General features: G+C 48.6%; 1 protein-coding gene across 1 annotated transcript in view; it reads left to right on the top strand.

The window, feature by feature from the left end:
* The first annotated feature begins 655 nt into the window (after positions 1 to 655).
* The window catches only part of SLC16A2 (solute carrier family 16 member 2), a 106,794-nt gene continuing 94,306 nt past the window's right edge, over positions 656 to 13,143 (top strand). The window contains exon 1 of the mRNA XM_030934761.1: positions 656 to 1,251. Coding sequence (XP_030790621.1) covers positions 828 to 1,251 — 424 coding nt within the window. The 5' untranslated portion in view covers positions 656 to 827. The remainder of the gene's footprint in view (positions 1,252 to 13,143) is intronic.

Here is a 13,143-nt window from a genome sequence, read left to right as displayed (position 1 = left end):
GGCCGCCTCCTCCCCTCCCAGGCCGCCAGGGATTTGCCGGGAAGGGCGGGGGCAGGGGGAGACTCCCGGGGGTGCGCAGGACCGCGGGGGGCCGAGTCCTCTGGCTCAAGAAGATTGTGTTCACCCGCTGTCCGAGGCCCAGGCTGTCCCCTCAGGTCGTCCTCCTCAAGTCCAAGGAGGGACATGGGAGCTCCTGAGGGCAGGGTGGGGTTCCTCGTAGGCCAGCTGTCGTCCTAGGGTCCCCGGGGCCACCTCAGTTGCGGGCTGCTTGTGAGGAAGGAGGGAATGGGAGCAAAGAACAGGAGGGGTCTTCCCGAGGCTAGGGGTTGATCATTGTCGGTTCTAGAGCCTGCGGGGAAAAGAGGGCAGGAGAACAGGATAGTTTGTGCTCTTTTTTTTCCATTTTAACTTTTCCTCTAACGGGCGTCCGGGCAAGAACAGGGTTCAGTAGTTTGGGAAGGGAGCTGGGGGAGGCAGTGGCGGCTGGAGTAGGTAGGCGAGTAAAAGGAGGAGGAAGGGCTGGGGAGAAGAGCGAGGCTCTAGCGGCTGCCTGTTGAGGGAGGAAGAGGTGGGGGGTGTGGAGGAGGGGGAGGAGAGAGAGATGACATGGGGAGAGGAGGAGGGGGTTGGACGTGGGAGGAGGAGGAGAGGGCTCGAGGGACCGTCTGTCGCGGGACGGGCTGGCCAGCTGGGGCGCGGAGCCTGGAGGAGGAGGCAGCGGCAGCGGCGGCAGCAGCCCTCGGAGCAGCAGCAGTTGCAGCAGCAGAAACAAGTACCAGCCACACAGCGGCTCCTCTGGCCCGAGCAGCCACAGTCCCCCGGCCGCGATGGCGCTGCAAAGCCAGGCGAGCGAGGAAGCAAAGGGGCCCTGGCAGGAGGCAGACCAGGAACAGCAGGAGCCGGTGGGTAGCCCAGAACCGGAGCCTGAGCCCGAGCCTGAGCCCGAGCCCGTGCCGGTGCCCCCGCCCGAGCCCCAGCCGGAGCCCCAGCCCCTACCGGACCCCGCACCCCTGCCGGAGCTGGAGTTTGAGTCCGAGCGGGTGCACGAACCCGAGCCCACGCCTACGGTGGAGACCCGCGGCACCGCGCGCGGCTTCCAGCCTCCCGAAGGTGGCTTCGGCTGGGTAGTGGTGTTCGCTGCCACCTGGTGCAACGGCTCCATCTTCGGCATCCATAACTCTGTCGGGATCCTCTACTCCATGCTGCTAGAGGAGGAAAAGGAAAAAAATCGCCAAGTGGAGTTCCAAGCAGGTGAGTAGCCCCGCACACCCCACTTGGCATTTTGGGGAAAGCTGGCTGCTCCCGCTGCCACCGACCCCACACCTCCCGGTCCAAGGCGCCCCTCCAACGCACTTCTCCGACTCCTCCCCTTACCCCTTGCCCCTTGCCCCTTTCCCCTTTCCCATGACTCTGCTAGGGTGCGGGTTGCGGGGCTCTGGGCAGCCTCGACTGGGGAGACTAGGTGCAAGGCTTCCCGGGGGTACGAACTGGGACATTCATTGATCATTGGCAAGCAATGGACTTTTTTGACCCTGGGACAAATCCAGATGCACCTTTCGGGTTTGTTTAAGGTACCTTTGCCCGTGTGTGCTGGGGGAAAATATTTGCAGGACTTTTTTTTTTTTTTTTTTTTTTTTTTTTGGAGGTGGGGAGAAGTCATGAGGAGAGGAGAAAGTTGAGAGGCGGGGCGGGGTCTGAGAGAAGCACTGTAACGCGGATCTCCGCAGCAGCCCACCCCCCTCCCCGGTTCCTTTGGGGAAGCGGAGGTGTTTTCTGTTAAAAACACTTTAGGAATCCTGATGACTATGAGCGAAGAGTCAAACACATGGCAGGCGTGCGTGTCTGTAGGAGAGAAAGGGAGGGAGGGAGTTAGAGTGGGGGTGTGCGTGCTTCTCTGGCTGCTGCAGTTACGGCCCAGCCGTGCCCGGCAGTCCTCTGCCGCCCGGCGGGAGTGAACGGATCTCCGTGCCCTATGAGCCGAGCCCCAAAGCGGGCGGGGAGGCGGTCTCCGTAGTCTCCTGCCAGAGAGGCGTGAGGCGGCAGGCAGGCTGGGCCCTGCTGCTCACTCCGCACCGCCCCCAACCTCAGCCCTGCCTTTCCCCGCACCCCGCGCCTCTCTGCTACCGGTGGGGTGCCTCGTTCGGCCTACAGCCTGAATGCCGGACCGCCACTCCAGCTTTCGCCTGGGGCTGACTTGATCTCAGACAGAGTTGGGGGGCATAGCCCTCGCTCTCCAGGCCATTGGACGCAAGACCCCAGGCGTGCGCGCTCTTCGCATTGAGGCCGCCTGTGAGGTGGGAGAAGTCAGAGGAACCATCTCGCTTTCCCAGCAAAGCCGCTGGCGAAATCCCTCAGCAGTTCTGGTGAGGGACTCAGACGAAGACAGGGGATTGGGATGCCCTCTCTGGCAAGGCTTGCTCCCTCTCGTGGCTCCTCAGGACAGCTCGACTCTTGCCACCAGCCCCAGCTTCACAACTCAGAATATGTGGCTTTTCGTAGTGTTGCCCTGGAACTGAGGGGTTCCTTCCTCTCGCCAACCTCCAACCGCCACATATTTCTCCTGCCATTTGAGGGGACCTGGGAATTACTAAGTGAACACAGAAACCTTGAATTCTGGAGTGTCCACCTGTGGATTCCCTGGGCCTTCTCCCACCTTTTTCAACTGAGGACTTGTGGTTTTAGTTTGCAGCTTTGCTGGACTTCCCTGGCGGAAGGGGCTTTGGGGATCTTGGTGCCTCAGACCTTGTTGATTCATTGGCACAGCAGCAGTGTGCAGGCCCCTCTGAAGATAGTTCAAGTGTGTGTCAGTGGCTGTCAAAGGAAATCTCTTGACTACCCAGGCCCACTGTGATGCTGGAGTGGAGGGGTCCTGGGCCAGTGCAGAGCAACTTCTGCAGGGAAGATGGCTGCCACACTCACCCCTGGGACCACCTTTTTTCCTGCTTTGTTGCAGTTCAGGGGCTCTTGGGAAAGCAGGCAGTGTAGGGACTCATGCTGTTGCCTAGGTTACCTCCAAGGGCACCTGCTGAGCATTGCCCTGTGGTTGAAGGCAGGCTGTTGGCCTTCAGGATCAGTGAGTGGCAAAGTCTGAGTGAAACTTGATGAGAAGCAGTAGAGGCTAGGCTGAAGCTAGGCTCTGGCATTTATATGGTGTGAGGAGGCCTAGATCTGTGATCTTAGGAGTGTATAATAAAACTTGGAAAAACTACTATTTTACCAGGAAGAGGCTCACTGCTGGGGAACAGACTTCAAAGTAGGTGATCATAGGGGACTCAGGGGGAGGGCTGGCTGGGACTTTCCGGTCAAGACCTCACAGTGCAGCTAGAGGGTGGGGGTGGTAGTGGGGGTGCAGTGGGATATGCAGAGGTGTGGCTAGTGCATACTCTGACACAGACCAGGTCCACTGAGGGGCTGAGGTCACTGGTTTAAAGTATAGTGAGTATAGGTCAGGAAGAAACAGAAAGGAACTTGGTATGTCCCTAGGGTCTCAAAATACTTTGACTTGGGTCCTTGCTGTAGTGTATCTTGAACTCACTGACATTATTTTTGATACTAGAGGCTCTCAGGGACACCACAGTTTTTATTTCGGAAAAGTCAGGAACACTCTACCACATTATGGAGCTCCTAGAAAATCTCATCCTTAGTACTACCTTTCTTGAGCCCTTCGACTTTCCCAAGCAACCATTCAGATCCTGAGATTCTGAATGTGTCTTTGCCTGCAGACACTTTCTGTTGTTTACTCAAAATTTTCCCAGCCATCTGTGCCACAGCACTGGTGTCTCAAAGGGATAGAAGAAGCTAATCGAAGTTTGTATCATTTTTTTCAGCCAGTATTTGTCCAATAGCCATTCTGGGAGAAACAGAATGTACACCCCCACACTCAAGGAATTTGGTGTGTAGTCCATTTTTATTAATGTCTGACATGACTTCCATCTCTAAAAGTCTATGAATTTAGTGTTTGGAGGCACCTCGTAACCCAATTTCTCTTTGACTAGACCTAATATCTTCACAGACCTAAAGCTGTGTTGATTGGTTTAATGGGCGGAAGGTCCTGCAGATGATTGGGATTGTTGTGAGGAAGCCCCACAGAAAGGTAGTTTTTTGTACTTTATTTTTAGAGATGGGATCTTGCTCTGTTGCCCAGGCTGGAGTGCAGTGGCACAGTCATATTTCACTACACCCTCAAATTCCTGGGCACAAGCAATCCTCCCACATCAGCCTCTCAAGTAGCTAGAACTACAGGCATGCACCACCACACCCGGCTAATTTTTATTTGTTATTATTTTTTAAAAAAACAGACTCTTGCTGTGTTGCCCAGGCTGGTCTCAAACTCCTGGCCTCGAACAGTCCTACTGCCTCAGCCTCCCAAGTAGCTGGGAAGAAAGGTAGTTTTGATGTTTGAGGAACAGCTCCACATCAGAGTGCCTCTGGGCATGGGAAAAAGCCACAGAAGTTAGAAGGGAAATGGGATTCAGGCCTTACTAGAGCACGCAATGTGCAGTTTTTGTGGATCCTTTAATGTATACAGTTGTGTGGTGTCACCAGCTGTATATCTTGTCCCCTCTCTTCACCAGTTTTGGAGGAAAGCCAACTTTCCCTGGATCCTAGGCTTGGGTGGATTGGCAGGCAAAAGGTTCCTGAGAGGGAGGCAAGTAATCAAAGTCTGGTTTAGTGAAAAAAGGGAAAAGATCAGGAGGGAAATGAGCCTGTATTTCTTGCCAAGATCATGGGAAATTTGGGAGTTCCCCAACCCAGACCAAATAGACAGGACAGGAGACAACCAGGCAATTCCGTGGAAAGTAGAGGCCCAAGCATAGCTTCCTGGGGTGGTAGGGGGGCCTTTTTGGAGGAAAGAGGGGAAAGAGAAGCAAGATGCCATTGGTTGTAGGCCCCAACTCAATATTGGGAGCCTAAGTGAGTTGGAGCTGCAATAGGGTTAGGATTGGGAGTTCAGAGGACAAGGCAGAACAAGCCAGAGTTGCTAACATTGGCTCTATGCTTAAGTCTTTTTAAAAGTACTCCAGAGTAAAACTTGAGTGCCAGTCCACCACTGAGCCATAAAATATGGAAGGCATTTTTTTTTTAATTGGGCAGTTTATAAACATGGTCCTTGTAAGCTCCCAAGGGGGGGTCAAGGCTGAGGCTTTCATCACCAGAGAAAGGGACAATGGTCAGGAAGGTTCACTACTAGGCACAAGATAGTTCAGGCTGATGGTCCACTCTGATGGAAACAGAATTTTCTAGGCATGGGGAAGAATGATACACTCTGCCTTTGGGTGAACCAAGAGTCCCAAGGATGGGTGGGGCCAGGTAGAGTAGGCTGTCTTTCTCCTTCCCACCTTAGGGGTTTTCATTGCTCAGTGTCTCACTGGACTGTAACACTAAATTGCTGACTTTGGGAGCAAAGTATATTTTGAGCAAATCTGCCCATCTCTTGACTTCAGCTGAAGGCTCTTGACTACTGTCCAGCAGAGCTAGATCAGGTTGGCTTAGCACCTGCTGTGGTGCTTCAAGCCACACAGCCCTTGGCCAGGCATCTCTCAAGTTGTTCCCCTGCCTCCTTTCCAACCAAACGGGATCTTGAACTATGACCATGACTCATACTGAAAGGGATGAGAATAAGAGATTGGGTCATTTGGAGGCCAACCAGGAGGATGCTTGTTTGAGTTGGGGTAGCTGGTTGAGGCTGGATGCCTGGCTCACTGTCCAGTGGCCTCAAATGCTCATTCTAAGTCTAAAAAAGCAAGACCCAGGGCCAAATCTCGACTCCCCAAAGCTGGCGGTCTCAGTGATACCAGCTAGGCAGTAACTATGACTTAGACAACTTGTGCCCCTAACTTGTTCTGTGACTTTGGACAGGCACTTCACCTCTCTGTATCTCAGTTTATCTATCTATAAAATGAGAGGGTTTGACTAAACTTTCTATCCTTCTAAAATTACGTGATATCTTATTCTTTACTATTCATATGTCACACATTTTGACTCATTTAAGCAAATAAAAGTTTGTTAAGCTGCCTGAATGACAGTGAGGATGGGTTGGGAGAAGATTGGGAAAGCAAGGAAAAGCCATATAGGCATCATTTCCCCACGTCATTTGTATTTAAAGACTATGGGGCTGCCCATGGGTATAGATGTGTTTAAAATTTACCCACTCCTTTTTACTCAGCATGTAAGGGCAACCCTGCATGTGGAGCTGCTTCTTCTAGAGTGTCCTAGTTGGTATGGAGCTGGGTCTCCAAGAGAACTCCCTCAATTTGGCCTGCTACAGGCAAGCAGGGTGGGTCTGTATGCTGCTGTTTTCCAGCATTTGAACCTGTTCCTCAAAAGCATTAAATTATAAACATTTCCTCAAGCCTCAGTTTGGACCCCTCTTCTGAAATTTAATTTCTCACAGCACAGTCTTATATCTCAGAAATGCATAGTCAGTGTGACCTTGATTTGCTGTTACTTCCAGCTAGCAGAGGAAACGGATTCCTAGATGGGGTTCCCCTCAGAGGTCTTCAAACAAGGCATTTTGTTAGCTGGCTCAGGGCCACTGCCTGGATCCTGCTGTGGTGGGGTTGGGGAAGGTTGCTACTGTGATCCTGGAGAAGGCCCCATTAGATGTCCACAATCCCTGGTCAATTGCAGCGTCAGGGCTTAGCTGAGAGTGTGCTTAGAGAAGTAGTAGGCACAGAGCTCTCTTTCCTTTTCCTTGGATGTCATTGGCAGTATTGCCTCAAGCCCATGAAGAGTAAACAAGCAGCTGGACTGTCAACATTTGTAGAATTACATAAAGCATGCCATCTCAACCTTTTGAGCAGAGCAGTTTCCCAGGAAGATGCACTGCTTTTCCCACCAGCCTCATTTTATGGTTTTGTTGCATTTTGAAAAGGTAAAAACTATTCTTTTCAGATTGTGTGAACTATGGAGTGGGACGTCCTGTCTTGAAAGGAGTTGTCTCACCTGAGATTGAATGATTGAACCCTAGAGAAAAGGCTTTGTTCTACATATATACACATGTGTGCACGTGCACACACACATATACACATCCTATGCCCTACACCCTAAGCTATAGATTATGAATATTCTATCTGAAATAAGTCATTTCTCATCTGTTCATGGAATTAGGTGTACCAGAGGCTTCTATAAAGATTATGCTGTACTAGTGCAAAGGAACCAGACTAAGAAGCTTGCTAGGTGAGGGTGATGAAGAGTATGGCCAGCCTGGGTTGTACCTCTTGAGTTGGACCCATTTGCAACTCCCCAGCAGTGGGACTGGGAAACTTTATTGCAAGTTTTTTTCTGCCTTCATCCTCCTATATTCAAAGATTACTGGGAAGCGGGTTTAGGCAACCCCAGCTCTCTCTGGCTTTAGGGGTGACAGAAGACTAAACCTAGGGAGATTTCATCACCTGCCTGAAGTTGGGTGCTACGGTAGATAATGTGAAATCGCTTGACACCTCCTTGTGGGTGGGGAATGTGGCCTGTTTGGGTGGCTTAAGGAAGTGCAGCCTCTTCACCCTAGGAGTCTCACCCTCTTTTATCCTCTGGTTCGCTCCAGTTTCCAGCATTGGTGGGAGAAGGGATGAAATTGGCTGTCCCGCCGGGCGCGGTGGCTCAAGCCTGTAATCCCAGCACTTTGGGAGGCCGAGACGGGCGGATCACGAGGTCAGGAGATCGAGACCATCCTGGCTAACACAGTGAAACCCCCTCTCTACTAAAAATACAAAAACTAGCCGGGCGAGGTGGCAGGCGCCTGTAGTCCCAGCTACTCGGGAGGCTGAGGCAGGAGAATGGCGTAAACCCGGGAGGCGGAGCTTGCAGTGAGCTGAGATCGGGCCACTGCACTCCAGTCGGGGCGACAGAGTGAGACTCCGCCTCAAAAAAAAAAAAAAAAAAAAAAAAGAAATTGGCTGTCCCAGTCACATATTTTCTCAGCTTCTCCTATTTCCACAGTGCATTTTTTTTATCATGTTTGCTATATGTGCCATACCCTTTTCTCCCAGTATTGTTCTCTCTCTTCTTTTTCTTCCTACTGCTCAGTTAGAGGAACAATTGGGGTTTGGGATGTTGTATAGGCCCAGCTCCTTCCAGAGTCACAGGCCCACTCCTACACATCCTACAGAGGCCTCCCTTCCCCCTTTCCCCTTCCTTTCCTCTCTTACTTTCCATTTTCTGGGTGAAGGGTGACTTTTGACGGAGCACTCAAGAGTGTGGAAGCCATCACCTCTGGATTTTTTGCATTAAGATAGCTGCTATGACACCCTTTTTGTCACTTCCACACCTCTTTCCACAGCCCTAGTAACCCAGCTCAGGAGATAGTATTGTAGAAAGTCTTACTCAATAATATTCAACAAATGTCCTCGTTACTTGTGTTCCTTTCTTTTCAAATCCTGACTATCATTGTCCCCCATCTCCTGGGCCAACTGAACTTCCAGAGATTTCATATTGGTATTTGGTAGCTTCAGTGTTTCTGGTTCATTCTGTTTTGAGCCCCCGACATCTATTTTCTTGCCAAAACTGCTGCACAATTGGTTGTAGAGGGGTCAGAGAAGGGAGAAGACAGACATTTAAGTCCTAACTAGAGTCAAAAGTGCCTTTACAGGAAGACTGCTCCAGCCCAGGAGGTTGAGGCTACAGTGAGCCATGATCATACCACTGCCCTTGTCTCAAAAACAAAAAGAAAGAAAAAGAAAAAAATAAGCCGGGCCCAGTGGCTCAAGCCTGTAATCCCAGCATTTTGGGAGGCTGAGGCAGGAGGATCACTTGAGTCCAGGAGTTTGAGGCCAGCCTGGGCAACAAAGGGATACCCTGTCTCCACAAAATTTTTTTTAAAAAACTAGCCTGGCATAGTGGCACATGCCTGTAGTCTCAGGTATTTGGAAGGCTGAGATACTAGGATCACTTGAGCCCAGGTGGTTGAGATTGCAATGAGCCATGATCACACCACTGCACTCCAGCCTGGGTGACAAGTGAGACCCTGTCCAAAAAAAAAAAAAAATGTGCCTTCAGGGAGGGTGGAGCTGGAGGAGCGAAGCTCCCAGTTTAGTTGCTCTTCTGCTTTTACACAGCTGAAGGGGAAAAGAAAGGGAAATGTTGCCAAACAAGCAGTGCCCACACCATCTTTTTCCTCAACTTAACCCATGGATCTGCTCACCCACCCGCTTACCAGACTGGAAGGATATACACATGCACTCATGTGTCCAGACCTATGTGTATGTGTGTACAGCAGGGTGTGTGATGTCTGTCCAAGCCAATTAGCACAGTTACTTAGAACATGGTGCCTATGAGACTGAGGTCACAGGTTCAGTCACTTGTTCAGGTAACTGAACTTCACACAAAGAAAAGAGCTATTCCTTTGTTCATGGTCCATGTCCCTTGTGTGGAGCTGTCACTAATGTTAGGGGAGACCAGGTAGAAGAATAGAGATGACTTATTATAAGCCTTCCCTGCTACTGGGAAAAAAATGTGAAGCACACAGCCTAATGATGGCTGCTCTGCTGCATTCCACGGTGGAGTTTCGCTGACATTTACCTCCTTACATCTGCCTAATATGCACTCTAATAAGTATAATAATAGTGGTGGTAGTAATAGTAATAATAATTGCCAACATTTATTTTACATTTAGCAATTAAGTCTGTGCAAGGCACTATACTAAGCACTTTACATGTACCAACTCATTTTAATTCTCAACAACCTTATGAGGTAGGTACCATTATTTCCTCTATTTCACAGAGAAAGAGAAGCACACAAATTAAGTAACTTGCTCAAACTCATAGCAGATAATGGCTGAGCCAGGATTTGGACCCAGACAGTCTGAGTTTAGAACTCCTGCTTTTAGACCTCACCTAAGACATAGTGAAGATGTAGGGGGAAACTACCAAGGGAGTTGCAGTTTTTCATTCCTGTACCTTCTGGCATCCTTATGACTCAAGGATAAAAAGAGATGATCAAGAAGGGGTTAATAAATCAAAAGATTGATAGTCTCACGATACATGGCATACTCCTCTAACTACCCAGTTTACTCTACCCAGATTTGTATGCAAAGGGTCATAATTCTTGAGTCCAAAAAGTCCATAGAAACTGTCTCTTCAAAATGCAAATCAAAACCACAATGAGATACCATCTCACACCAGTCAGAATGGCTATTATTAAAAAGTCAAAAAATAACAGATACTGGTAAGGTTGTGTAGAAAAAGGAACACTTTTACACTGCTGGTGGAAATGTGAATTAGTTCAGCTGGAAACAGTTTGGAGTTTGCTGTTGTTGTTGTTGTTTTGAGACAGCGTCTCACTGTCGCCCAGGCTGGAGTGCAGTGGCGCGATCTCAGCTCATTGCAGCCTTGACCTCCCAGACTCAAGGGATCTTCCCACCTCGGCCTCCCAAGTAGCTGGGACTACAGGTGCACACGACCATACCCAGCTAATTTTTGTATTTTTTGTAGAGATGGGGTTTCTTCATGTTGCCCAGGCTGATCTCAAACTCTTGGACTCAAGCCATCCACCCTCCTTGGCCTCCCAAAGTCCTGGGATTACAGGTGTGTGCCACTGCACCCAGCCTCAGTTTGGATATTTCTCAAAGAATTTAAAGCAGAACTACCGTTTGACCCAGAAATCCCATTACTGGGTACATAGCCAAAGGAAAACAAATCATTCTACCAAAAATGACACATGCCTATGTATGTTCTTTGCAGCACTATTTACAGTAGCAAAGACATGGAATCAACCTAGGTGCTCATCAATGGTGGATCAGATAAACCAATTGTGGTAGATATACAACATGAAATATTATACAGTCATAAAAAGAATGAAATTATGTCCTTTGCAACAACATGGATGCAGCCAGAGACCATTATCTTAAGCGAATTAACAAACAGAAAACCAAATACTGCATGTTCTCACTTATAAGTGAGAGCAAAACATTGAGTATACATGGACATAAAGATGGGAACAATAGACACTGGAGACTACTAGGTGGGGAAGGTTGGGAAGGGGATGAGAGTTGAAAAACTACCTATCAGGTACCATGCTCACTACGTGGGTGACATGATCATTCATACACCAAATCTCAGCAACATGCAATTTGCCCATGTAACAAACCTGCACATGTACACCTGAACCTAAAATAAAAGTGGAAAAAGAAACTGTCTCTTCTTAGTTGTTTAGCCCTGAACAAGTCACATAACTTTCTGAGCTTCAGTATTCTTATCTACAAAATAAGACAAACAGTATCTACTTTAATAAGACTATGAAGGGTCAAATGAAAGTGTGAGTATGTGAAAGATCTTTGTAAATTACGAGGTGGTTATTATTATTATTATTATCCTTTTCCAGCCTCTAAAAACAGAGTCCCTATATATTTCTCTAAATGTTTCTCTAAGTATTTCCTCCCCATCTCCCACCTTCCCACTCCATATTTTCCATCTCCTCACTGTATTCTTCTGCAATTTGACCCCTGTGTCATGTAGCTAAATACTAGCTGTTTTCTTTGTTCCTCAGTTCTCTGAGAGCCCAGGGAGAGGAGGGGCCAGATCCTAGGTCATATACATTCAAGGAAGCAAGGCATGTTGAAATATTTACAGCACTTGGCAGGAGCTCACAAACCTCCCTACAAGTCAAGGACTGAGTTTTTTTAGTAGGAGTTGCTAGGGGTTGGGGGCAGATGGTGGGGTGGAGTTAGGGTGTCACTTCCTCCCGAGGATCTCTCACAGAGCCTCTGTTCTCCTGCAGGTAATGAAGAATAAGGAAAGGGATATTTAGGGTCAGAAGGTCTGGGCCAGGGGACATCAAGCATAGAAGGAGCTTTGCTCCTTTGTATTCAGCTTTGGAGTGGGCCAGTTTCCTTGCGTTCTAAACAGGATAGCCCCAGAGAACAGAGGCCACAGGATTGTGGCCTTCACAAAGAAGGACTGCAAAAGCAGTTTTGATTAAGCATTTCAATGGCCACTAAGGGAGTTTTCATTAAGACAAGCTAGTAGGCAAATCAGAACAAAAATGTTTTGCTTTTTTGTTGCAAACAACAAAACAAAATTCCTAAACCTGTCTTTAAGACTAAGATTTCAAATATACTAGGACTCACCATATTGATTTTCAGTAATTTTAATGCCTTCTGATCTGAAAGGCATTTTAGAGATCACATAATCTTACTCCCTCTGGTTCCCATCTTAAAGGTGGAAAACAGACCTGGAAATATGTGACTTTAATCAGCACTGTGGGTAGACGCTTGTAGTAGAGGTTGGTTTGTCAGAGGACTGGGGAATAAGGGGTAGGCTTCTGTCACATTAGGTGTTCCCCAACTCAGTCACTGGCATTCTTCTTCCCTTTCTCTCTTCCTGAACTTTTCAAAGTCAATCCCCAGGCACTAGTTTGTGGAAAGAGATGGAGACAAAATTCAAAAGGTATGATGGTGAAAAGTCTCTTTCCCAGTCCTATCTCCCAGCCACCCTGTTTCCCTCCCTAAAGGCCACCAGTGTTATCTGGTGTGTCCCTTCAGAGATACTCTGTATATGTACAAGCAATTGCATGTGTGCACACATGTGTGTGTATACTCTACCCTTAACACTTTCAACTTTTACTATAAAGAGCACACAGGCCAGGCGTGGTAGCTCACACCTGTAATCCCAGAACTTTGAGAGGCCGAGGTGGGTGGATCACTTGAGGTCAGGAGGTTCAAGACCAGCCTAGCCAAAATGGTGAAATCCTGTCTCTACTAAAAAATATAAAAATTAGCCGGGCACGGTGGTGGGCACCTGTAATCCCAGCTACTTGGGAGGCTGAGGCAGGAGAATTGCTTGAACCCAGGAAGCGGAGGTTGCAATGAGCTGAGATTGTGCCACTGCACTCCAGCCTTGGCAACACAGCGAGACTCTGTCTCAAAAAAAAAAAAAAAGTACCCGTGCAGATTTCTTACGTGGGTAAATTATGTGACGCTGAGGCTTGGGGTCTTAATGATCCTATCATCCAAGCCATAAGCATAGTACCCAACAAGTGGTCCTTCAGCCCATGCACCCCTCCCTCCCCTGTCTAGTGATCCCCAATGTCAATTGTTCCCATCTTTACGATCATGTGTATTCAATGTTTAGCTCACACTTATAAGAACATGTGGTGTGCCCTACTTTTAAAGTACAAATGGTAGGCTACCATCCACCTTATCCTCCACCT

Source organism: Rhinopithecus roxellana, chromosome 7 (assembly GCF_007565055.1).
Source record: "Rhinopithecus roxellana isolate Shanxi Qingling chromosome 7, ASM756505v1, whole genome shotgun sequence".
NCBI classification, from domain to species: domain Eukaryota; kingdom Metazoa; phylum Chordata; class Mammalia; order Primates; family Cercopithecidae; genus Rhinopithecus; species Rhinopithecus roxellana.
This window is presented reverse-complemented; position numbering and strand designations above follow the sequence as displayed.